We start from the raw sequence: 26,052 nt of genomic DNA, 5'->3' as shown, positions 1-26,052 counted from the left end.
CTGGATCAGGGGCAGATTCTCCAGGGAGGTGAGTTGCACATTCTCAAGACCTCCTGCTATCCTAGCCAGCAAGGATTTCCAGGGGCTGCTCAGCAAACAGGTACGTCTTCTTAGCTGCCACATCACAGACCTGCGGGGAGGCCCTGAAGAGAAGGGTGGGCAGTCTATATCCCTTTTGCAGGGCCAAATGCTCCCTTCTGGTCTGGCTGTGGCTGCAGCAGCAGAGAGCAAGAGGGAGGACGGGTACCTGGGCACATGCCAGTGGCCGACTTGCTTGCCTTCACACATTTACTCAGAGGGAAGCCCTGCAGTGTTCCTCCGGATATAAATCCATTGACCAATGACTTGCAAGAATTAAAACGGCAGGTTGGGAATCTGTCAGAAGGGTGGAAGAATTGATTCAAGGGGTCCTAGAAATTAGGACGCTGCATTGCAGAAAAAGTTGGTAGGCACAGGGAATACTTTGAAAAAGGCTCAGGGCTGTTGGTCTCTTCCAGCATGTGGCTCAAGGCCACCGTCCTCCTCCTCCTCCTCCTCTTCCAGACCAGCCAAGGGAACCAGGGTTGTGGTGGCACTTTGAACAAGAGCTGTCCCTATCAAGACGTCTACATGAGGACCCGAGATGTCACAGAGATCCCCAAGTCAGTAGCTCCCATTATCACCGAAATGTTCTTTGTGGAGACCAGCATTGTAGAAATCAGACAGGGAGCCTTCCTGAACATGTCTAACCTAGTGAAAATTGAATTTATAAACAGCAAGATTAAAAGAGTTGAAGCAGGAGCATTTGATAACTTGGAGAAATTGACGGATTTGGAAATCACTGGGGCTGAGTTAGGGGATCTCCCTGTGGGCACCTTCCGGTCCCTGGGTCGCTTGCGGAAAGTGAGCCTGAGGGACTCCCAAATAAAAAAGATTGAAAAAGGACTCTTCGATAGTCTTGGGGATTTGGAAGAGATTTATCTACATCGGAATGAAATTGCCTCTCTCCCCGATGGAGTTTTTGATGGTCTCCCTAAACTCTCCTTGTTACATTTGGGGTGGAACCAGATTTCCAACTTCTCACAGGATGTTTTCCAGCAACTGACCCAGTTGAAGACTCTCCGGTTGCAAAATAACCAGATAGGGAGTTTAGGGGAGGGGAGTCTGGACAGCCTGCAGGAGCTGGTGGAGCTCAATCTTGAAAGCAACAGGCTCCAGACTCTCCCACCCAACTTGCTAAAACAGCTGGTCAATCTGGAGAAGGTTTTTCTGGGCAAGAACTCAATTGAAGTTCTCCCAGATGAGATCTTCCTTGGACTGAGAAAAGTGAAACAGCTGAAGGTGGCTTCCAACCACTTGAAAGCCTTCCCGCCCTTGGGGACCCTGCGGCTGTTGAAGGAGCTGGACCTGAGCAGGAACAAGATCTCCTCCCTGGAGAATTTGGCAGTGGCTTCTCTCCCATCCCTGACGACTCTTAAGCTTCAAGGAAACCTCCTGGAAACCATCCCCACAGGTCAATTGGACCAACTGGAAAAACTCTCTTCCCTGTATCTTGGAGACAATCCGTGGAGGTGTGACTGTCACCTTCTCTATCTTCATCAGTGGATAAACATTAATGCCAAAAGAATAAAGGATGCCAAAAAGTTAACCTGTAGAAGCCCAGGAGACCTGGTTGGCAAGGAAGTGAGCTCACTGTCAACAGACCAGCTGGTCTGTATAACAACTACACCTATTTTAGCCACCTTCAAAACCACCCCATTGCCCACCTCTGCTTCTCCCACCGCAGCACGGAGAAGCACAGCCGGAGCTTCAGCTCAGTCCCCCACGCTGCAGGAGGCCACCACCGCATCTCAGGCCTCAGCCACAGTTCCTCAGACCCATCCTACGAAAAGCACACAAATCATTACCAGCAAGCCAACAACCACCCCCATGAGCATCCAAACCCCAACTTCAAGCTCCCCCTTCACCCCCACTCAGAGTTCCATCTCAGCCAGGACAAATCCTGAAATCACAAGTCATCAAGCCACAACTTCCACAAGTTCTTCAACCACAAACAAAGATACCAAAACTGTCTTTGAGATTTCTTCCACAACGCATGAAATAATTTCCACAAATACTCCAGCCACAACCAAAAAAGCCACAACTCTCACTGAATTGCCTTCTACAATCCTTCAACACCCAACTTCCATGACTTCTCCAACCACAACCAAAGATGCAACAACTGTCACTGAATTGCCTTCTACAACCCTTCAACACCCAACTTCCATGACTTCTCCAACCACAACCAAAGACGCAACAACTGTCACTGAATTGCCTTCTACAACCCTTCAACACCCAACTTCCATGGCTTCTCCAACCACAACCAAAGACGCAACAACTGTCACTGAATTGCCTTCCACAACGCTTCAAGCCACAACTTCCATGAGTTCTCCAACCACAACCCAAAATGCCACAGCTGTCTCTGAGATTTCTTCCATAAGCCACCAGTTCACCTCTTGTCTAGATACTCCAACCACAGATGATGAACCCAGTACCCGAACCACGGAAGCTTCTGTGCCCTGGGGCACCCCCACCAAGGCACCCCCTACTGCTCTAACTAACATCAACTCAGCAATAACCTATGAACAGTTTACAGTCCCCAAGAGATCCACAGAAAGCCAGGATCCACCCACTGGCAGTCCTGTGATCACCACATCATCTGTGTGTAGCTCCAGACCCTCCGCACCAGACCCATCCACCAGGCTAGCGATGACCATACCCAGCCCCACAGCCCCCAGGGTGACACTGGCACAGATGCCTGTTGCAGGCTCAGCCCTGGCACTTCCATCTGCAGCAAAGCTCCCCTTTTCCCCTTCCTCTTCTCTCCCTTCTTTGCCCCAGAGTGCTGGGAGCCCCCTTTCCCCCAACCGCCCTGCCCTTCTGCCACAGCACCAGTCCTGGGGCTCCCTGCTGAGCTCCAACTCCGGGTATTGCCAAGTGTTCCTCTTGCTGTATCTCTCCATGCTCTCCGTGGCCATCTTCTGTGCAGTTGTCTTAGGGCGCCTGGCATACGTGCTCCACAAAGCCACAGAGTCGGTCCAGTTGCCTCCCAGGCCAGTGAGGTTAGTGCACATCAAGGCCAGGTGAAGGAAGAGTGAAGGGTGGTGGCAGAAAAGCATCCCTGCCATCTCAACTCTTGCCTCCTGGGATGCCCACTGAGACCCAGGGCAGAGTGCCCTGCATTGGATTGCTTCTTAATACTGCCACCTCCTAGACCCCAAGGAGAGGGCAGATGAGGAAACTGAATCTACCAGCTGTAGCCCTACCTTATCCTCTCCCTCATGTGGTGGGGCTATTATAATACACTTGTGGTAGTAAAAGATCTCCCATATCACAGACATAGAACCTCTGAGATGCCCCCCCCCCACATATGAACCCTCCCCCCACCCATTAGGAAACTTTACAGCTGGCTGGATTAACCCTGAGTGACTCGGCCAGGCATTGGGGGCCCAGGGAACCAGACTGCTTCTATTCACTGGCCAGGTGTATCTCAGAGCCTTCCTAAGGACAAGGTTATCTAAAACCATCCAAGCCCAGGCTGTAATTCCACTGGACCAGCTTCTTCCTTTGCAATGCAGCCCAGTAGACAAAAGATAAGTAAGGTGTGGTTCCTCCTTTGGATCAAGGCTCTCAGCGAACGCCAAAACCGTGTGGAGGGCCCATTGCATGCATGCTAATAAAAAAAGAATATTAAAACATCAAAGTGAGTTGATTGTTTAGAGTGGCTGCAGCCCACTGACTGTGGGGCTGGAGTTGAAGAGCACTCAAAACCTTTGCTTGGTCCAAAATGCACCCACTTAATTATTGGCCAATCCAAATGTAGGATCCCTGCGCCCTGAGCCCCCACTGGTGTCCAAAGAAGGGCAGTTCCAGGTGTTGGGGGGGGTCACCTGTGTGGGTTGAGATGCAGTACCTTCAAGGCTACCCTCTCCTTTGGATGGTGGGAGTTTATGTTTTCTCTGTGCTGCTTTTTTTTGTTTCCTGCGTTTTATTGCTGGAAACCACGGAGAGTGTTGGGAGTGCAGTAACCTGATCAATAAACAAGCAAGTGCCTGGGATAAATCCCACCTGGGTGTTTTCTGCTGCTCTTTGCTGTCAGGCAATCAAAGGCTTACTGAGTGGATCCGTTTTCCAGCTTGGCCCAATGCCCAGAATGCCCAGAATTGTGTGTGGTTCCCACCCTGAAGCTGTTCTGAAAGGCTGAAACAGAACAGAACAGAACAGAATACAGAATAAATAGAAAACAGAGTAAAACAGAAAATAGAGCAGAATAGAATACTTTATTTGGCCAACTGTTTGGGTTAGACAAGCAGGTGAGCTCTGGGTTTGCTTCCTATAGTTTTTCTGGACACTCATCCTTTGCTCCTTTATTCTGGTTTTTTTATAACATAAGCACCCAGAGATATTGGGAGTGTATTATATAAAATGACATAGATAGATAGATAGATAGATAGATGATAGATGATAGATGATAGATCGATCGATCATAAAACCAATCTCTAAGCATCCCAGGGTGGCTGGTTTTGCAGAGCCTGCCTAACCCTGGAGAAGCAGCCTGAAACCTCTTCTGGGGCCCCTTTCCCGTCTGGTGCCAAGGATAGGAACCGGGGCAGAGTCCAGGACTTCTTGGGCAGAAACTTTGCCGGGAGAGGCAGCCTCCTGGGGAGGAAAAGGCCCCGCCAACCCCGCCCCAGGTAAAGCCGTCGGCCAAGGCGGCTAGGGTCCCGACCTTACTTAGGGCTGGTTCAAAGCCAGCGCAGGAAGCCGCTGCGGGCGTTCAGGGAGGCTCGGTCTTGCGGGGCGCTGCCGACGTCGGCCCGGCCAAGTTGCGCAGTGCAGTCGGGGCGAGCTTATCCGGAGAGGAGAGCGGGGCAGCCCAGCGCTGTAATCCGCTGCTGGTTATGGTGAATCAACGGAAACCTGGGAAGCATCGAAGAATGTGGGTGTAATGTATTTGAATTTTAGGAGGGAAATTTGGGCGGGAAAATGCACATTGCTGATTGGCTGATGCCTCAGCCAAAATACTATTTAAAGAGGGGTTTTTGCCTGTTGGCTTTGCTGGGATCACAATAAACCAAAGAGCTGTTGTCACTTGTATCGTCTCCTGCCTCTTCATTGCCGGAACTTAACATTGGCGACGAGGGTGGGATATTGAAGGCAGTGAGACTAGGAAAAGAGCTGAAGGAGCAACGTAATTTCAAACCCAGCCAGTATCAAGGGTGGATACATAGCGATGTCTAGCTATATGCCGCCAGCGCCATTCGACCCAGCCAAGGAGAAATGGGGGTCGTACATGGCTCGTTTCGAGTGTTTCCTCGAAGCTAACGAACTGCAAGGAGTATCGGATAATCGGAAGCGCACTTACTTCCTGAGCCACTGTGGGCCAGAAGTCTTCGATACCACCGAATCGCTGTCGGAACCAATGCCGGTACAGTCGGTGCCATGGCAAATGCTACAGACGACGCTACGAGCACACTACGTGCCGGTGCCATCGAAGTTTGTACAACGGTTCGAGTTGAGGCAAAGAATTCAGCGAGAGGGCGAATCGATAAGCGTGTACATGGCCGCATTAAGGAAAGCCACAAACCACTGTGAGTATAGAGACTTGGAGGACTCTTTATTAGAACAACTCATTTGTGGGGTCAGGGACATCTGACTACAGAGGCAGCTGCTGTCGAAAAGCAACCTAACCCTGGCGATAGCCCTGGATGAGGCCAGGGCACATGAGATGTCCACCAAAGCAGCGGAAACCTTACAAAAGCCGAACATGCCAAATGCCACAGCGAAAGCAATGCCAGTCCACAGCAAAGAATTCCAGGCCGAATCGGACGGTGAAGAAGAGGAAGAGGTTTTCTACACCGGGAGGCTGGAGAGAGGCGACCGGGACGAGTGCGTGAGTTGCGGAGGCCAACACCAACGACAAAATTGCAGGTTCAAAGACGCAATTTGTCGCCGGTGTGAAAAGAAAGGACACATAGCTCAGGCCTGCCAAGCCTCTCAACCTTCCCGCCCAAAATTCAAACCGGCCAATCAACAGGGCGCCGGATCCGCGAAGCAGCCAGAGATTGGTCAGTTCAGAAAAGGCGCGAAGTTAAATCAGACCACTGTGAGAGTGGGCCACGCATCGACACGGCTAGAAAAGAAAATATTCACCAAGACATACATCGAAGGAGTGCAGTGTAAAATGGAGGTGGATACCGGCTCATCAATCACGATTATGTCTTGGGACACAATCGCAAGGGACCTGCCAGACGTCGCGAAACGCCAGCTGCAACCCCAAAAGCTGAGAGTGCAAGACTACCAGGGGAACCGAATCCCTGTTCGAGGAGTCACGTCCGTCAGAGTGAAATATGGACAATTCAAGAAAACCCTGCCGATCACCATCGTAGATGGAAACCTGCCCAGTTTGCTAGGTCTGGACTGGTTCAGAGCCTTGGGCATGGAAGTAACCGGGGTTCACAGAAGCGGAGTCAACCTGAAGGACGAATTGTTGAGAGAATTCGAGGATGTTTTCCAAGACTGCCTGGGCAAGTACGTGGGGACCCCCATTTCATTCAATTTGGACCCCCAGGTGGCTCCCATTAGATTAAAAGCTAGGAGGGTCCCGTTTGCCCTCAAACCCAAGATTGACAGGGAACTAGACAAATTAGTAAGCCAGGGAATACTAGTCCCCGTCGACCATGCAAAATGGAAGACACCAATAGTGACCCCAGTCAAACCGGACAGATCAGTCCCTATTTGCGCTGACTATAAGGCAACACTTAACAAAGCATTGCAAAAGAGTGCTTACCCCGTTCCCGTAGTGCAACATTTGTGGCACTCGTTAGGACAGGGACAGGTTTTTGCCAAACTTGGTTTGGCTCAAGCCTACCAACAATTACCAGTTGACGACGAAACGGCCGAAGCGCAGACGATTGTCACACATCGGGGCGCTTTTAAATGCACTCGACTTCAGTTCGGAGTTAGTGTAGCCCCCGGGTTATTCCAAAACCTAATGGAACGACTCCTACAAGCTCTACCGGGAGTAGTTCCATATTTCGACGATGTACTGGTATCAGCAGAAAACTTGGAAGAATTAGGGGTCAAATTGCGGAAGGTTTGGGGCATTTTCAGGTCTGCGGGGCTTAAGGTTAAACTCAACAAATGCCAGATAGGAGTTGAATCTGTAGAATTCTTGGGTTACCGGATAGATAAGGAAGGCATCCACCCAACTGAGAGCAAAGTGCGAGCCATTAGAAAGGCTCCAACCCCAAAAAACAAAACAGAATTACAAGCATTTTTGGGGCTTGTAAACTTCTATGCGGTATTTTTAAAAAATAAGGCAACGGTAGCCGAACCGCTACATAAACTGCACCGGGGGATCGTTTCAAAGAATTTACAAAAAAGCGTTCGGAACTGTCGGTACAAGGGGGTTGTCTGTTATGGGGGGATAGAGTGGTTATTCTGGAGAAATTACGAGGGCATGTGTTGGAACTATTGCATGTGGGCCACCCAGGGATTGTAAGGATGAAAAGCCTAGCGAGAAGTTACGTGTGGTGGCCACAAATGGATAAAGACATTAGCGACCGGGTAGGGAAATGCCAAGTATGTCAAGAATCAAGGCCACTACCCCCAACAGCCCCCATAAGGGATTGGGAGAAACCCCAGGGTCCTTGGTCCAGGATCCACATAGATTTTGCCGGGCCGTTCCATGGGCAGACCTTCTTAATTGTGGTAGATGCCTACTCGAAGTGGTTAGAAATTTTACTCATGAAAACCACAACAGCGGAAGCTGTAATCACAGTATTGAGACATCTATTTGTGACACACGGGTTGCCCGACACTCTAGTGTCCGATAATGGCCCACAATTCATGGCCACCCAGTTTGAGGGGTACTTGGCAGAAGAGGGCATCCGACATGTCCTCTCGGCGCCTTTCCACCCGGCGACGAACGGACTTGCAGAACGTTTTGTAGGCAGTGCCAAGGAAGCGCTATCTAGAATTAGCCCAGGAGATTGGCAATCCAAAATTGATACCTTCCTGGCAGTCCAACATAGAACTCCCTGTGTGACCACCGGCCGCAGCCCATCGGAGTTATTAATGGGTAGAAGACTCCGGTGCCCCCTAGATCAGTTAAACCCAACATACTCCCCTGATGGGTACCAAAGCACAAATGAAGAACCAGAACAATGACAACAGGTGACCCGGTATGGGCACATAACTATAGTGAGGGCCCAGCGTGGCTAAAGGGAACAATTGTAGGAGTGATGGGCCCAAAGTCATACATAGTGGACATGGGGGATGGCCGAGTGTGGAGACGCCACATAGATCAATTATGAAAAAGAATACAAAACAATCCAGAAACCAAACAGCCAGACCCTGACTACCCAATATTTGAACCAACAGCTAACTCAACCCCGAGGCGATCGGAGGACTTAGCTGAGTCTGAAGAAGTCCAGCGACGCCAACTGGCTCCTCCAGAGGACAGCAGGGACGACTAAATCTAAATAATAATAAATAATAATAATACTCTGCCAATAATCCAGGGCCGGATGGCCCAGAGGAGGAGCTGGGAGGAACAAACAGTCCCTCCGACCAGCTCGACTCACTCCCAGGGAATGAATTGCACAGGTCAGAAAGAGTTAGGAGACGCCCTGTCTACCTGCGTGACTACGTGGAAAAATAACATGCAAATGTTATGCAAAAAACTATGTAAATATGGTACGATGCGTTCTGGGAGGGGAGGAGTGTAATGTATTTGAATTTTAGGAGGGAAATTTGGGCGGGAAAATGCACGTTGCTGATTGGCTGATGCCTCAGCCAAAATACTATTTAAAGAGGGGTTTTTGCCTGTTGGCTTTGCTGGGATCACAATAAACCAAAGAGCTGTGGTCACTTGTATCGTCTCCTGCCTCTTCATTGCCCGAACTTAACAGTGGGCGTGAAAGGAGGAAGCCCGGGAAATCAGGCTTCTTCAGGGCTGGAGAGGCGAACTGAGCCACAGCGCTTCCCCTCCAGCCTTTCCTTCCCTGAGAGCAGAATTTGCCGCTGCGACCCTCGGCACCGCGAGCCTTAGGCCTCGCAGCAACAGCGCCTCCCTCTGGCTACTTACCGTAGCGTCCGTCTCGGGCTCGCTCGCTAGTCCTTCAGCTGCGGCGGCCTCGCTCCAGACGGCGTTGGGGCGGACCACCCCGGCCTTCAGACGGAGCGCTGGCCTGCCCCGAAGGGCTGGGGGAGGTTGCCGCTCTTTCTCCGGACTGGGCTGACCTAGGGAGGGCGAGGGGCCACCGCCAACCGTGGACTGTCTGAGCCGAAACCCGAACCCTTCTCCGCGGAGGAGCTAAGAGCGCACGTCAATTCTTCAGCAAACCAAGCCGGGGCTAGGGTCCCGGCGGTTGCCGCATCTTGATCTATGTCTTTCGCCCGTGGCCACCTTCACATTTGCGGCCTTTAACTCGCCTGTGTCCCGTTGCCGCTCCACCGAAGGCTCCTCCGGCAAGCTCCTCTTGCAAGCAGCCGGCAGATGACGCCAGAGTATACCTCTGATGGCCGCTCGAGGGCACGGCAACGGTGGATACCCCCTCCCCCCACTAGGGTGTCGGGAGGTTTTCCGGCGAGCCCAGATGATGCCTGCTCCCACCCCCGGCTGGATGCGGCTCTGCCCACGCGCAGAAGGGGAGCCTGGCTAAATCAGGGCAGCGTCATGTAATGGGCATCAGAAGAGGGCAGGGGTCGCTCCGCTCCGCGAGAAAAGGAGTACATCCCCCACTTCCTCTCCTGTGAAGTACTGAAAGCACTGGTTCCACCTGGGGCTTAAGCTAGAGAGTTAATGGGGCCCTGACTGTATTGAAATTCATGAAGACTGAAAGCTTGCTATATTCACATAAAAAGAAAGGTGAAGATGACCACCAGCCAAAGGCCCAAGGCCCTCTGCAGTTTGCCCCTCCTTTAAGGGAGGACAAGCTCTGGATCCCTCTCCTGCACTGGGCCTGCAGGTGGAATCTGGTCTGGGGTTGGTTTGATGAGCTCTGTATTGGGTCCCACTGCCCCTGCCAGCCAGCTGACCATAGACTCAGCTGCTTGGACTGCCTGCCCTGACTGGGCTCAGCAGGCCCTCTGGTGTGGCTGGAAGAAGTGATGCCATCCAAAGGGGCTGAAGTCCAGCCTGGCATTCACCAGCTGCTGCTAGCTAGGCCTCCTGGGCTCTGCCAGAGGAGCTGATACTTCCCTCCTCCTGCTTCAGGAGCCAGGATGCTCTCCAAAGCTCCGGCCATAGAACAGCCAGGCCAGGGGGAGTCAGGTTTGGGGGGGGGTTCTTTCTCGTCAGGAGTTCTGCTTCTTTGGAGGTTTCTGAAGAACATGACTTTGTTTGACCAATTCAGGACCAGACTTTGAGTCTTGTTATTTCTTGTACTTCAGCATGTGGTGGAAACCCAAATATTGGAATGCTAAAAAAAGGGTCTCAGCATTTTACAAGACACATTCAGGTCTTTAAAAACAACAAGTACCTTGACAAAGGTATCTTTTCTTTTATGTACACTGAGAGCATATACAGCAAGACAAATTCCTTGTGTGTCCAATCACACTTGGCCAATAAAAACTTCTATTCTATTCTATTCTATTCTATTCTATTCTATTCTATTCTATTCTATTCTATTCTATTCTATTCTATCTTTGCATTTCCTGGGGTTTCTTTCCTGCCTGTGTACCTCCTCCTCACCCCCACGGGAATCTCCACACTATGGCTTTTCCTGCGTCCTTTGGCTTCACATTGGCCAAGCAGGGAGATCCTCCCTGGGTTGCTCCTTCTGCCATGCAGGGGGGGGGGAGCATAATGAGGCAAGCTGGCTGCTCCTGGCTGGAGAGATGGGCAGTGCTGGGGGCAGTGCCACGCTGGCCTACCTGGCAGGCAGAGCTGCAGCTGGTATCTTGTCCTTTGCCATCTTCTATCTCCCAGCGACCGGTGCGCTCTCACAGAGACGGACTCCTTAGGGTGCCGTCAGCCAAGCAATGTCGACTGGCGGCCCCCAGGGGAAGGGCCTTCTCTGTGGGGGCTCCTACCCTGTGGAATGAACTTCCCCCTGGACTTCGACAATTACCTGACCTCCGGACCTTTCTCCGCGAACTTAAAACTTATTTATTTCGTCTTGCTGGACTGGCTTGAATTTTTAAAATTTTTAATTGATTTTATGGGTTTTAAATTTTATTAGTTTTACAGGATTGATATTGTATTTTAAATGGGGCCAATTGAATAAGTTTTTTAATGTTTGTTTTTAGCATTGTATGTGTTGTTTTTTGTATTTTACTGTGGCTGTAAACCGCCCTGAGTCCTTCGGGAGAAGGGCGGTATACAAATTAAATTATTATTATTATTATTATTATTATTATTATTATTATTATTATTATTATTATTATTATTATTATTATTATTATTATTATTATTATTATTATTATTATTATTATTATTAACCTTCCCAGAAAGGCTCAAGTTCTCAGTATTTCTGACATGGATGGAGGGTAAGGAATTAGCTCACCATCCACCAGGCTCCCTTGGTCTCCTTGGGGGAGAAGGTTGCCATGGAGACAGACCAGGAAATCCTCTTTGATGTTTCAGTTCCACTTTTTCCAAAATGCTGTTGGTTAAGATGTTCTCCTTTTAAGTGGGGGCTTTTTTTCTTTCTTTTTGGCAACCACAGTTTAAGAACTATTTTTTATAGGTCTTGACTGTGGTTGCCACAAAGAAAAAAAAGTCACAAGACAACTATCCATCCTGTTGCACTGTATGGCACTGAATGCTGGGCAGTAACAACAGGGACCGAAAGCCATCTCCATGCCATGAAAATGTGAATGATCACATTACAAATGACACCATTAGCCAACCCTTTGGAATGACACCAATTACAGAGAAGAGGAGACCAGGCTGACTCCGCTGGTATGGACACGTCCAGAGAGCAGCACCTTCCACCCTTGCCAAGACTGCCTATCAACTAGAAGTCAATGGCCGATGACCTTGCGGGCATCCAAAACAGAGATGCCAAGACACCATCAAGAAAGATATGCAAGCTGCGGGCCTGTGCCCTGAAGATGCAGCTGACTGTGCAAAGTGGTGTTCATGAATTGGAATAAACATGGTAACAGATCAGCCAATGGGGACTGTTTGATGACTCAGATGGCTCAGAGCCTGGGTGTGGCTTTGATTCACTGATCTGTATATATTTGAGTGCTTCTGTGATTATATTGATTCTGTGCTTCTGGATTCTGAGTTCTGGTTCTGGCTTCTATGGCACAGGTATTGTATACATGCATCACGCTTTATATTAATTACTGTATATAAAGAAGTTCCTTTTATACATGAATCCTGCTGAATTATTTATTTGTGTGCTGGTTGGATTGTTGCAAATTCTAACACGTTCAATGGTCCAAAAAGCGGACTCTGCACCTGCGGGAATATGCTAGGAAGAAGAAGAAAAAGAAGTTTAAGAGCTATTTTTTTCATGTGTAAAAGACCTCTTTAAAAGAAGCCATTTCTGGATGACCGAGGGAGGGGCTCTGGGAAGTCATGGGTGGTCTTCCAGATCTTAGGCTAGAGTGCCAGAGAAGCTGGAGAACCAGTCCGGTTCCGGCTGTCGCATCACATATCCAAAATAGTCTAATTTCTGCTTTTTTATGGTTTTGTTTATGTTTTGCTTCATTAAACTAGATGTACCAGAAGTGGGTTTCTGCAGGTTCTGACCAGTTCTGGAGAACCGATAGTGGAAATTTTGAGTAGTTCGGAGAACCGGTAGTAAAAATTCTGACTGGCCCCACCCCCATCTATTCTCTGCCTCCTGAGTCTCAGCTGATTGGGAGGAAATGGGGATTTTGCAGTATCCTTCCATCCCCCCCCCTTGTCCAAAGCCCCTTGTCCCCCCACTTGTCCAAAGCCCTTTTCTGTAAGAAAGAAAGTTGCTTCGCATGAATGTATTCCCCTGGCCATGGCTTGGCACTGTTCAGAGAAAGGCCCAGCCATTGAGGCACAAGATCTGCCATTCCTGACTAATGTTAACCCTGGCTAGTGCATTCTAGCTTAGCAGGCTGTGTGCTAACTGAGCCCTGCTGGGAGGTAGGTTCTCTGTGGCTCTGAAAACAGACTATTTCCATATCTGGATTAAGGGTCTTGTATGAATGCAGCCACTCTGCAGCCTGAATTTTGCATTGCTCTGCAGCCTCTAAGAACTTTCTCCATAGGGAAGGTAAGAAGCCCTGGGGCAAGTGGGAGGAGTTGGCCAGGGTGGAGCTGCACAGGCTGTGAATCCTCTGGCCTGGGCAATGGATGTTTCAGAATGGGTCTGGGGGCTTTTTGCAGACCTGGGGGGATTGCAAGAGAGAAACAGGACAGGGGAGCTTGGGGTGATCCCCAGCCTGTGAATGGGGGTCTGGGTCCTAATGCGCCAGACTTCCATGGGACTTTAATGGGTGCCTGGGGCATTAGACCATCAATCTACATGGGTGCCTGGGGCCAGGATAGCTCAGGCAATAGAGAAGCCTGTTATTAGAACACAGAGCCTGCAATTACTGCAGGTTCGAGCCCGGCCCAAGGTTGACTCAGCCTTCCACCCTTTATAAGGTAGGTAAAATGAGGACCCAGATTGTTGGGGGGGCAATAAGTTGACTTTGTAAAAAAATATACAAATAGAATGAGACTATTGCCTTATACACTGTAAGCCGCCCTGAGTCTTCGGAGAAGGGCGGGGTATAAATGTAAACAAAAAAAAAAAAGTGGGGTGGTGATCAGGGGCTCATGATGGACCTGGGTGCTGCCTACAAGAAGGCCACTGAGTGGCTGCTTGACTTCCAAGGATGCCATTTTGTGGTATGGGGCCTCCCACAGTCCTGGGATGTGGGGCATTCAGACTTTCTTCCCCGGCTTCCCCTGGAGACCTGCCTTGGATTCCTCCATCCCCTTGCCCCTTTGGAACAGATGGTCCCTCACCTGGCATATGCCACAAATCACAGTGGAGCAGAGAGCAGAGTCTCGGGCTTCAGCCGGGCACGTGGCCCTGGAGCAGGGATTCGGTTTGTTCCCCGAGGCTCCTCCGCCTTCCAGCTGAGAGCTTGCAGTGGATTTAAGGGGCTTCAGTTTCAGTTGGTCTGTCAAGACCCTCAAGAAGGTCTGCTTCAAGCAAGGGCAAAGCACTCACCCACCCTCAAACTTAACCAGGTTTACTATTTCTATGTTTAAGCAGCTTTCAGGGATCTTCCAAAGCCCAGCGGCAGATAAAATCTATTGCTGTAAATGATTCAAAATAACATTTCAGAGCAAAATATTCCCTGGATGACAAATATGGAAAAACCTGGCTGAAATCTGGAGACAACCCCTCCTCGGAGTCTGCATTTACAATTACTGCATCAATGTTTTTGCTGCTTGGAATTTGCCGGAATGCTGAATCCCTGCAGAGCGGTCCAGAGCCTCCAGTCTCTGAGCAGGTCTGGGTGTGGGGGCCATCTGGGGGGGAGAAGGTGAAAGGGCATGCAGGGACATCAATTTGCAAGCACCATAGGAAAGGTTAAGGGCTGGGAGCACAGAGCTGTAATTGAGTCATTCCATCACAGGCATCTGGATCAGCAGGGAAGGCCGCTTGTCTCTGGAGGAAAATACCCAGACAATTTCCAAGCAGCAGGATGGGGGGCTCCCCTGTGTGGGGGCTGAAAAGTACCTGCCCCCGCTCTGCAGCCCTGGAGTCCCTCCTGCCAGGAAATAGCTCTGTCTCGGCTCCAGCAAATCTCTGGGCTGGCTGCAGAGGCAGAGACCCTGAATGGTGAGTTGCAACCCCCAGCCACACACTCCGTGGCCTCTGGGGGAGAGCCAGGAGTCCCCTGTTTGGGAGAACACCCTGCAGCCGCCCTTCCTGCCTCCCCAGAGTGGTCCCCAGAGTTTGCTGGCTCTTCTGCGAAGGTTCTCCAGCAGAGATCAGGGATTCCTCAGCCAGGGAAGTGGCTCGCCTTAGGCTTGGTGGGCATGCCTCACAAAGATCTGGCTTAGCCTGATGTGCAGATCTGGCCACTGTCTAGTAGGTCAAGAAAGCCTGACTGATACAATTCTAGTTTTGTGTTGTGTATGGACCCAGAGAAGAAGCTCCGTCCAGGAGATCCCCTTAGAGCTGTCCAGGGTCCTACCCCCAGCCCCTCCTCTCCTGTGGGTCTCTCTGCCTTTGCTTGACTCCCTGTCTTCCCGCAGGGCAAGGAGACTCCCAGAAGAGGCTGCAGAGGCAAGAAGACCCACCAAGAGATGAGGAGGACCCCAGGAGGAGGGCTTGGGTTTCCCTTGGCTGCTTGTGTTGAGATTCCTCCCTAAATGGGGAGGCGCTCTCACAGGGAGGGTCTCCTTAGGGTGCCGTCTGCCAGGCAGTGCCGACTGGCGACACCCAGGGGAAGTCCCACCCTCTGGAATGAACTCCCCCCAGGACTTCGTCAACTTCCTGACCTTCGAACCTTCCGCCGCGAGCTTAAAACACATCTATTTATTTGTGCAGGACTGGACTAGAATTTTAATCTTAAATTTAATTTTAATGGGGTTTTATCATTTTAATTGTAATTTTAAATTTTGGCCTATTTAAATAAGTTTTTTAACTAGTGTTTTATCTTGTATTATATTTGTATTTTTATCGGGCTGTAAACCGCCCTGAGTCCTTCGGGAGATAGGGCGGTATAAAAATTTGATTAAATAAATAAATAAAAATAAATAAATAAATGAGGTGGCCCTAACTAAAAGCCCCCCTGCCGTGGGGAGCCCTTCTTCCAGGCAACACCTCCTGGACTCAAGCCAGGTTGCCAGGAGGAGAACTCTCCTTCCCTTCTTTTCCCTGGAATATAATCTGGGAGTGAGTTTTGGACAAGAATGCCTGGATCTTTGAGGGTGGAGCTGACGTTGTGACAGAGCGATGGGCAATCTTGGAGCTCCAGGATCGCCGTCAATATCTCCACCGCTGGACAGTCCATTTTGGACCTCACTGTCCTGTAGAGACAGTGATAGAGGAGGGCACATCCTGTTGATCCCAGGGACATCACAAAGTCCCTGGTTAATCCAGGAGAAGCCCTTTCTGTGGGTGGTGAAAGAGGCAGCCATTAAAAAGGGCAGAGAGTGAAAGAAAGCGTGTCGGTTTGGTGAGAGAAGTTTTTTCTAAAATAGACTATTAGCGAGAACACCCTGAGATTAAAAGAAAGTTAAAATTGCGGACAGAAGAAATTAAGCGGCAGAATTAAGCCTGGATCCAAGGTAGTTTTTCCCTGCTTTTTTAATTTACGCTTTTATGTGGATGTCTATGGAGGATTTTACTTTTTAATTGGACTGGACTGGACTGGAAACTTCTATTTTACTTTTTACTTTTTAAACTTTTAGTGCCTTTTCAGAACAATTCTTCTCTGGTCCTATTGTTTGTCTAATTTTTTTTCCTATTCTTATTCTTTTGTGTATTGTGTATTGGATACGAAAAGGAGGGAAAGTGGAGAAAAATTAAGCAACATTGCCACCTTGTGGTCTGAAAATATTGTTTCTTTTTTTCTCTTGATTTTAAGAAAGAAACATTGTGTACATCTCAAGGACTCTGAGCTCATTCTAAATAAGATAGTGGGGAGAGCATCAAAGACACTCTGTAAGACAGTTGATTCAGGTGCTCTTCTGGAAATTATCAATGGCGGTGTCTGAAATTGAAAAGGAGAAGACTTCAGTGACTCTGGAAAGAGAGCTGTAAATATTTGAGAGTTAACAAAAGAAATTTTCTCCTTTCCCTCCTTGGCCTTTTTCTCTTTCCTTTTTTTGATTGGAGATTGTGAATGCGGTTGACACTTTTCTGACTAATTGGATTAAGACATACAAGAGTCTGAAGTTTTTTTTGTTTTTTTTTTTATTCAAAAAGTTTTACAAAATTTTTCCTTTCCCCTCCTCCCCTCCCTTCGCAACCCCTCCTCCGACTTCCCGGAACGAGCACAAGGTATAGTTAAAAATAAAACAAACATATGCTAAAAAATTTTCGTCCCAACTTAATTATACCCCTACAATCATCAATTCCTAACTTCCCCCAAAAGCAATCAAAAATAATACATCATAATCATTCAAAAACAGTCTGATAACTCTTAGTCTGATATCTACGTTGAATATAGTCAATCCATTTTTTCCATTCCTTTAAGTATCTTTCTTGCGTATTGTCTTTCAAAAAGGCTGATATCTTCGCCATCTCAGCCAAATTGGCAACTTTCAATATCCATTCTTCTATTGTTGGTACTTCTTTTTTCTTCCAATATTGTCCTATTAGTAATCTTGCTGCAGTTATTAGATTTAAAATCAATTTAGTCTCAATTACTGTACAATCCGTAATAATTCCCAACAAGAAAAATTGCGGCAGGAACTTTATCTTCTTTTTCAAAACATTTTGTAAAATCCACCAAATTTTTATCCAAAAGGCCTTTATGTCCTTACAAGTCCACCAAATGTGAAAATATGTAGCATCATCACAATTACATCTCCAACATTTTGCTTGCATATCTGGATACATACACGATAATTTTTTAGGATCTAGATGCCATCTATAAAACATTTTATAAAAATTTTCCCTCAGATTCTGTGCTCATGAATTTAACATTTCTAACCCAAATTTTTCCCACGTTTCCAATAATATTGGCTCCTGAAAATTTTGTGCCCACTTTATCATACAGTCCTTTATCAAGTCCCTTTCAGAATCTATTTCAAGTAACACATTATACAATCTCTTTATATGCTCCTGAGACTGATTTCTAATTTGCTTTACCAAATTTCCTCGCTCTGCTCTATACCAATTTTCTGATCTCCTTCCATCTAGCACGTAGTTGCTCATATTGAAACCAAGTATAATTTTTCCCTTCCTCTCTAATACTTGCAGAGATTTTAACTGCAAATTACCTCTTTCAGTATACAAAAGATCTTTATATGTAATCATTTCCTGATTCTGTTCTATGTTTATATTTTCTATTGTATGTCTAGGACTTGCCCATATAGGAACCTTATAATTTAGTTTATAAGAGTATTTTTTCCAAACACGCAGAAGGGCATTTCTTAGCACATGATTTTTAAAGGCCTTATCCACTTTTTTGTCATAAATTAAATATGCATGCCATCCATATAGCAAATCATAACCTTCTATATTCAAAATTCTGTCCTCTGTTAAATTAAACCAATCACTTATTGCAGAGAGAGCAGCTGCTTCATAATATAATTTAAAATTAGGCATTTTTAAACCTCCCCTTTCCCGAGAATCTTGAATTATTTTCATTTTAACCCTAGCTTTTTTACCTTCCCATATAAATTTGTTAATTCCCTTCTGCCATTCCTCAAGATTCTTATCTTTCTTAATTATTGGTATCATCTGAAAGAGGAATAAAAATCTAGGTAAAACATTCATTTTAATAGCAGCAATTCTCCCCAGCAAAGATAATTGCAATTTTTTCCAAACAATCAACTCCTTCTGAACTTTTTGCCATAAAACCTCATAGTTATTCTTATACAATTTCACATTTGACCCCTAAGTACTTAACCTTCTTTACAATTTCAAATCCTGTTACTTCCTCTAGTTTTTCTTTCTGTTGTCTGGCCATATTTTTTATTATCACTTTTGTCTTTTTCTGATTTACCTTAAACCCTGAGACATTCCCATATTGATCAATTATTTCCAACAAAGATTTACTAGAATTTATAGGGTTTGTTAAAGTAATCACCAAATCATCTGCAAAAGCTCTTAACTTATATTCATATTGTCTAACTCTAATTCCCTCTATCTCCTTTACTTCTCGTATTTTATCCAATAATGGTTCTAGAGTTAAAATAAACAATAATGGTGATAAAGGACATCCCTGTCTTGTTCCTTTCGCAATCTTAAAAGGTTCTGTTAAGCTACCATTGATTATAATCTGTGCTGTTTGCTCTCCATAAATTGCCCTAATTATTCTTAAAAAACCATCTCCAAATTGCATCTTTTCTATTAATTTAAATAAAAAATCCCAATGCAATCGATCAAAAGCTTTCTCTGCATCGAGAAAAATAAATGCTGCTGGAATAAAATTTTTCTTTTCTAAGTACTCCAGTAAATTAACAATCTGCCTAACATTATTCCTCATCTGTCTCCCTTTTATAAATCCAGATTGATCATTATGAATTCTTTGCTGCAGAATCAACATTAATCAAGAGTCTGAAGTTTTTGTTTCTCCTTTCTCCCTTTTTTTTCTTTTCTGTTTTTTTTTGGGGGGGTTCTTTTTTGATCATCATTTGGGAGAACTTTTGCTCTGTTTATAAGTGGATTAAGGTATAGAATAACCTGAAGATTACATTAAAATGAGTAGAAAGGTAACAACTTTTGGTACTGCCACAATGACTCCTTCACCATCTGGGGGACAACGTTCAATACAGACGATGTTACAACAGGAAAAAGAGAGAGAACGAGAAAGAGAAAAGGAAAAGGAAGTGACTGCAGATGATTTGGCAAGGAATTCAACAAATTCAAACAAGAGTGGAAAATATTGAAGAGAGAACAGAAAAAATTGAACAAAAAACAGAAAAACAGATGAAAATGTGGAGAATATACATCAAATGATGCAAAAATATGAGGATAGACTTCAAAAAATTGAGGAAAAAGAAGAACAAAGAGACAAAAAAAATCAGAGATATTGATAGTAGACTAGATGAGGTTGAATGAGATAAGACTGGAATATTGGGATGGGAGATGGATAGATCAGAGTTTTACCTCAGATTTCAAAATATAGAAGAAGAGAAGGGAGAAAATTTGGCAGAAAAATGATAGAAATCCTAGCAGAAGCAATAAAAATTAGTAGAGAGAAGATGATGCATGGCATGGACGAGATATTTCGAGTATATACAAGATATGCAATGAGAAATAAATTACCAAGAGAAGTCCACATAAGATTTACCAAGAAATTGATTAAAGCACAAATATTGTAGTTTACACTTATTCCAAAGGAAGACACTGACTTACAGCAAATCAACAATTACAGGCCTATATCATTGTTAGACTATTAATTTTTTTCTTCAATATTGGCAGAGAGACTTAAAAGATACTTAAACAATTTTATACACTCTGATCAAAATGGGTTTCTACCAAAAAGATAGATTAAAGATAATATGAGGATAATTCTGGATACCTTGGACTACTATGAGGCACATCCTGAAAAACAAATGGCTTTGATATTTCTTGATACACAGAAAGCTTTTGATAATTGGCATTTTATGCTACTACGATTGGATCATACCTGAAATGTACAATAGAGAAATGAGATATTTGATTGTGAATGTATTAACAGCAGATAAAATTGTGTTTGCTAAAATTGGAAAAATGAGAAAATACCAACGCAAGATGAAGTTATTAAGAAAATAATGGAATGTGCTGAAATGAGCAAATTGAGATTTGAAATTAGGGAACCGGAAGATAAACAATATTATAAGATATGGGACTTATTTTATCAATTGTTAGATAAAAAAATATGTTAATGAAATTTGATAGAGGTTTTTATAATGTAAGAATTGTTGAAATATATAAAATATAATATAATATTATCGGTTTGATTCAAGATGGTGAAATAAATGATGTAATACAATTAACTTAAAATTTAGAACATTTTGTACGAAGTGAGGGAAGAAATACTTATAGTTAAACAAATGATTAATGGACAAAAACATTTGGATATATATTAGATTGGTAAAATGTGAAATTAGATAAATTAAAAGATATGAAATTCGGTGAAATTGCACAAAAGATTTGTAGCCAACCAACTAACACATTGTTTGTATTTGTATTGAAGATGTTTTTATGTATGTTTGTTCAAAAAATGCAAAAAAAAAAAAATGCCTGGATCTTTTAAGGAGAAGGTTGTACTGAAAGGAGTCTCCAAAATAATAAAACGGGAATGTTTTCCATTCTCCAGGAGGAGAGAAAAAACAGCCGCTAAAGCAGCAGCTTCAGAGGAGGCTCTCTCCTTCCGCCCTCCTCCCCCCTCACACCCCCTCTCTCCTTTCTGACAGAAAGAGGGACTTTGGTCACTTCCTCCCTTCTGGCTTGTGGACCAGATAAATGGTGACACAGGGGAGCACAATGAGCTGCATGACTTGATTGGTTGATGGTGGGGAAACCAGTGTTTAGCTCTCTCCCCTGGAGCTCTGAAGCCCTTGGATGACTCTGGCCCAGCTCCTCTCCTCTGCTGAGATCTCTTCTAAGCCTCCCCTTCCACCCAGCTGTGAGAATAACATTGGCTGAGATGGGGAGGAAGAGGAGGATGAGGATTCAGAAGATTTCCTTGGAGGAAAGCTAAGATGAACATGCAGTTAATTAAACAATGAAGGATCTGGATGGACACCTGCCCTAAATTTTCTTCTGTTCACGGATTAGGGTTAGGGTTGGGGTTGGGGTTAGGGGTTGGGGTTAGTGGTTGGGGTTGGGGTTAGGGGTAGGGTTAGGGTTATCCTAATTCCAGCACATGAATTCTGGGAATTGAAGTCCACAAGCCTTAAAGTTGCCAAGGCTGGACATCCCTGCTGTAGATGAAGGTTGTTCTGTATGCTAGGAAAGGGACTTTCCCCCCTTCCCAGGGTTGGAGATGAGCTCTCTCCTTGAAGGGAAGGTGTGAGACGGGGGAGGGGCAAACGGAGGATGTGTGAGGGAGGGGATCCAGCTTTCCCCCTGGATCTTACTAGTTCTGGGAGAGGAACAAGGGCCTCCCTGGGGCAGGGGAGCTTGGGAAGCATGAGGGGCTCCTGAATTAAACAGAGAGATTTAGGGCCAAGAAGCTCTTTGAGATCTCCAAACTTTCTAGCCAGGAGCTAAAAGGCCACAAAAACCAATGGAAATAGAAGAGAGGGAGAGACGACCAATTGGGGAGAAGCAATGGTTTGTCTTTGGACCAGATTATGAAGTTCTTCATAAGAAGTGGGCCGCTCAGGAGGACCCAAGATTCTTCAGGGTGGCCAAAAGTGAGGTGGTGAGAAATTTCAAGAGGAGGTCCATCTTGGCCAACAGAAATCTGAGACAGGCCATTTATTCATCACTTCAGCACGGACAGGATGTGGCCCATGGACCTCACTAGGGGTGCCTTAAATCCAGTGCACCCCAGTTCTTGCAGCCTACTTCATGGGCATTTTCCCTGCTGCACATGCTCCCAGCATCTCCCAGCTTCACCTGGTCAAGCTTAGTCCATAAAGCATGAGGCTGTGATCGTGGATTTCTGCCAGGGAACTTGGCTCCAAAAAGGGGTTTGGGGGCTTCACGCAGTGCCCTGCTCCAGAAGGTGCAGTCTGGAATCCAGGCTGCTAAACATGATGTTGGACCACAGCAACCTGTCTCTGGAGATTCTCAATCCTGCAGATCATGGTTGTCCCAAGGGTGCTTTTCAAAAGGTAATGGGACTTTCTTACTTTTTTCCTTGAAATTTTTTTGCTTTTCTTCAAAAAAGCTTTTTCAGTTCTGGCTGAATGGTGGGACTTGAAAGAGGGGTCAAAGAAGCCACCTGTATTAAAAATGCACTCTGATTCAGGTGACTATGAAGTACAGGTAAACCCCCAAATGGCATCAATGACTCTCAGAGGGAGTACTAATGACCAGAGGACTGCTAAGGAATATAACCCTTCCATTCTCCATCATTCAGCCAGAACTGAAGAAGCTTCTTGGACGAGACGTGAAAAGTCTTCAAGGGGGAAAAAAACACAAGAAAGTCCAGTTGCCTTTTGGGAAGCATCTTTGGGACACCACCAGAGGAAACCCCTTTGACGAGGCTCTCCCAGATGGAATCTCTAGAAAAAACAAGTGGGACGCAGTCTGTCTCCAAAAAGACCCCTGTGCAGGCCCCTGCCTCAGTTGGGAGAATGGCGTGAACTGCCCTGGTCCACGATCCCACCCAGCTGGGCATCATGGGAACTGAGCAGAGGACCCCTCCCCGCTTTCCTACAGAAAAGTACCAGCCAAGTCTCCCTTCCCTGTTTCCATGCAGAGGTTGCCACCCCTTGTTGTGACCCAGGCCCAAATAGATATTAGGAAACTCAGTCAGTGAAAAAAAAGAAAACTTTATTCGAACTGCTGAGAATTACTTCATTCCCAGCGTAGTTCAACTAAATTAAAACAAATTCTTCCCAACAGAAATTCCTCAGTCCTATCGCAAACCTTGATCCAATTAGGCAAACTGCCGAAGGCCTTTCTTTCTTTATTATTTTATTTATTTATTTATTTATTCGTATTTGTATACCGCCCTATCTCCCGAAGGACTCAGGGCGGTTCACAGGCAAATAAAAAACATTTATGTACAAATTAAGATAACCATTAAAAAACTTATTCTAAAAGCCAAATTATTAAAAATAATATAAATATTAAAACTAGTTTAAAACCCCTATAAATTTAAAATCTAGTCCAGTCCTGCACAGATGAATAAATGTGTTTTAAGCTCGCAACGGAAGGTTCGGAGGTCCGGAAGTTGACGAAGTCCTGTGGGGAGTTCGTTCCAGAGGGTGGGAGCCCCCACAGAGAAGGCCCTTCCTGGGCGCCGCCAGACGACACTGCCTAGCTGACGGCACCTGAGGAGTCCCTCTCTGTGAGAGCGCACGGGTCGGTGAGAGGTATTCGGTAGCAGTAGGCGGTCCCAAGTAACCCGCCCTATGCCATGGAGCGCTTTAAAGGTGGTTACCAAAACCTTGAAGCGCACCCGAAGGCCACAGGTAGCCAGTGCAGCTGCGCAGGATAGGTGTCATCCGGGAGCCCCGAGGGGCCCCCTCTATAACCCGCGCATTCTGAACTAACTGCAGTCTCCGGATGCCCTTCAAGGGGAGCCCCATGTAGAGAGCATTGCAGTAATCCAGGTGAGACGTCACGAGGGCGTGAGTGACCGTGCATAGGGCATCCCGGTCTAGAAAGGGGCGCAACTGGCGCACCAGGCGAACCTGGTAAAAAGCTCTCCTGGAGACGGCCGTCAAATGATCTTCAAAGACAGCCGCTCATCCAGGAGGACGCCCAAGTTGCGCCCTCTCCATCGGGCCAATGACTGCCCAACAGTCAGCCGTGGACTCAGCTGACTGTACCGGGATGCCGCATCCACAGCCACTCTGTCTTGGAGGATTGAGCTTGAGCCTGTTTCTCCCATCCAGACCAGACGGCTTCCAAGCACCGGGACAGCACTTGATAGCTTCGCTGGGGTGGCCCGTGTGGAAAAGTACAGCTGGGTGTCATCAGCGACAGCTGGTACCTCACACCAAGCCACTGATGATCTCACCCAGCGGTTTCATATAGATGTTGAACAGAAGGCGAGAGGATCGACCCCGCGGCACCCACAAGTGAGGCGCCCGGAGCCGACCTCTGCCCCTGTCAACACCGTCTGCGACCGATCGGAGAGATAGGAGGAGAACCACCGATAAACGGTGCCTCCCACTCCCAATCCCCCAACCGCGCAGCAGGATACCATGGTCGATGGTATCGAAGCCGCTGAGAGGTCTAATAGGACCAGGGCAGAGGAACAACCCCTATCCCTGGCCCTCCAGAGATCATCCACCAACGCGACCAAAGCCGTCTCAGTGCTGTAACCGGCCGGAAACCGGACTGAACGGGTCTAGATAGACAGTTTCATCCAGGTGTAAGGAAACTGATATGCCACCATATTTCTACAACCTTCGCCCTGGGCGAAGGTTGAGACCGACGATAATTACCTAAAACAGCCGGGTCCAGGAAGGCTTGAGGAGGGGTCTCACCACCGCCTCTTTCAAGGCGGCCGGAAGACTCCTCCACCAAGGAAGCGCTCGTAATTGCCTGAGCCAGCCTCGTGTCACCTCCTGAGTGGCCAGCACCAACCAGGAGGGCACGGGTCCAGTAAACATGTGGTGGCATTCAGCCTACCCAACAGCCTGTCCATGTCCTCGGGAGCCACAGGGTCAAACTCATCCCATAAAATGTCACCAAGACCACCCTCAGCCGTCTCACCCGAGTCACCGCAATTTTGGTCCAGACCATCCCGGCTGAACGATTTTATCGATAGATAACAAACTCCTCAGCACGCCCCTGCAGCGGGTCCCCCCCCCCCCCGTGGTGAAGGAGGGAACGAGCCACCCGAAACAGGGCGGCTGGGTGGTTATCTGCCGATTCAATGAGGGAGGAGGCGTAGCTATGCCTCGCTTCCCTCAATGCCACTAGGTAAGCCCTATTATAGGACTTCACTAGTGTCCGATCAGCTTCCGAACGGCTAGACCTCCAGGAACTCTCTAGGCGTCTTCTCCGGCACTTCATCCCTCTCAGCTCCTCGGAGAACCAAGGAGCCGGTTGGGACCTGTGCCGGGTCAGAGGCCGCAAAGGCACGACACGGTCTAAGGCCCCCGCCGCGGCCCGTTCCCAGGCCGCAACAAGTTCCTCAACCGAGCCGTGAGCCAGCCCCTCAGGAAGTGGCCCAAGCTCCGTCCGGAACCTCTCCGGGTCCATCAGGTGCCTGGCAAACGTTCAGAAGTCACAAAAATAAATGCAAGACGTAGACGAAGCAGAAGACGAAGCTACCAATGTTGTTTTCCGGCAAAGCCCAAACCCCATTGCTGGTCTGTTTTAAACCTTTTGGGAGGGTCCAATCATCTCTTGGCCCTACTCCTGAGTTGTCCTTTTTGCTTGAGCTGCTCTTGCTTTCTGGCAGCTCTTCTCATGTGTGCAGTAGGAACATACTCCTCCTGTTCCTTTGCCTTACTACTATCTGTCTCTGGAGACTCTGGAGTCTGCACCTCACTCCCCGATGGCCCTGTCCTCACCTCAGCCTCATCGCTGTCCAACTCCGTTGCCAGCTCTGCAGGCTGCTGGTGGACTACAACACCCCTCCCTTCTCTTTTGTGGCCCAGCGACCCCTTTGCAGCCAACTGTGACTGTAGGAGAATCCAGTTCCAGGCACAAAGGCCCAGGTGTGGGGAGGGCGCCTGAATGAGAGCAAGCAGAAACAGAAGGAGGGAGGAAACACTGACCTTGCCAGCCATCATGAAGGCTCTGAGCATGCGCAAGATGGCGTGCGGATAGAGACACCAGAGAAGACTGGCAC

At 47.2% G+C, this 26,052-nt stretch overlaps 1 protein-coding gene across 1 annotated transcript; it reads left to right on the top strand.

The window, feature by feature from the left end:
• Nucleotides 1–6,879, top strand: LOC131201444 (platelet glycoprotein Ib alpha chain-like). Its single transcript, XM_058189352.1, has 2 exons — nucleotides 1–100; nucleotides 498–6,879. The coding sequence occupies exon 2, from the start codon at nucleotides 499–501 to the stop codon at nucleotides 3,103–3,105; it is 2,607 nt and encodes an 868-aa protein (XP_058045335.1). The 5' UTR covers nucleotides 1–100; nucleotide 498; the 3' UTR covers nucleotides 3,106–6,879.
• The last annotated feature ends 19,173 nt before the right edge of the window (nucleotides 6,880–26,052 follow it).

This window comes from Ahaetulla prasina, chromosome 6, assembly GCF_028640845.1.
Source record: "Ahaetulla prasina isolate Xishuangbanna chromosome 6, ASM2864084v1, whole genome shotgun sequence".
Taxonomy (NCBI): domain Eukaryota; kingdom Metazoa; phylum Chordata; class Lepidosauria; order Squamata; family Colubridae; genus Ahaetulla; species Ahaetulla prasina.
Note: the sequence above shows the minus strand (reverse complement) of the source record. Positions and strands in the feature narration are given on the sequence as shown.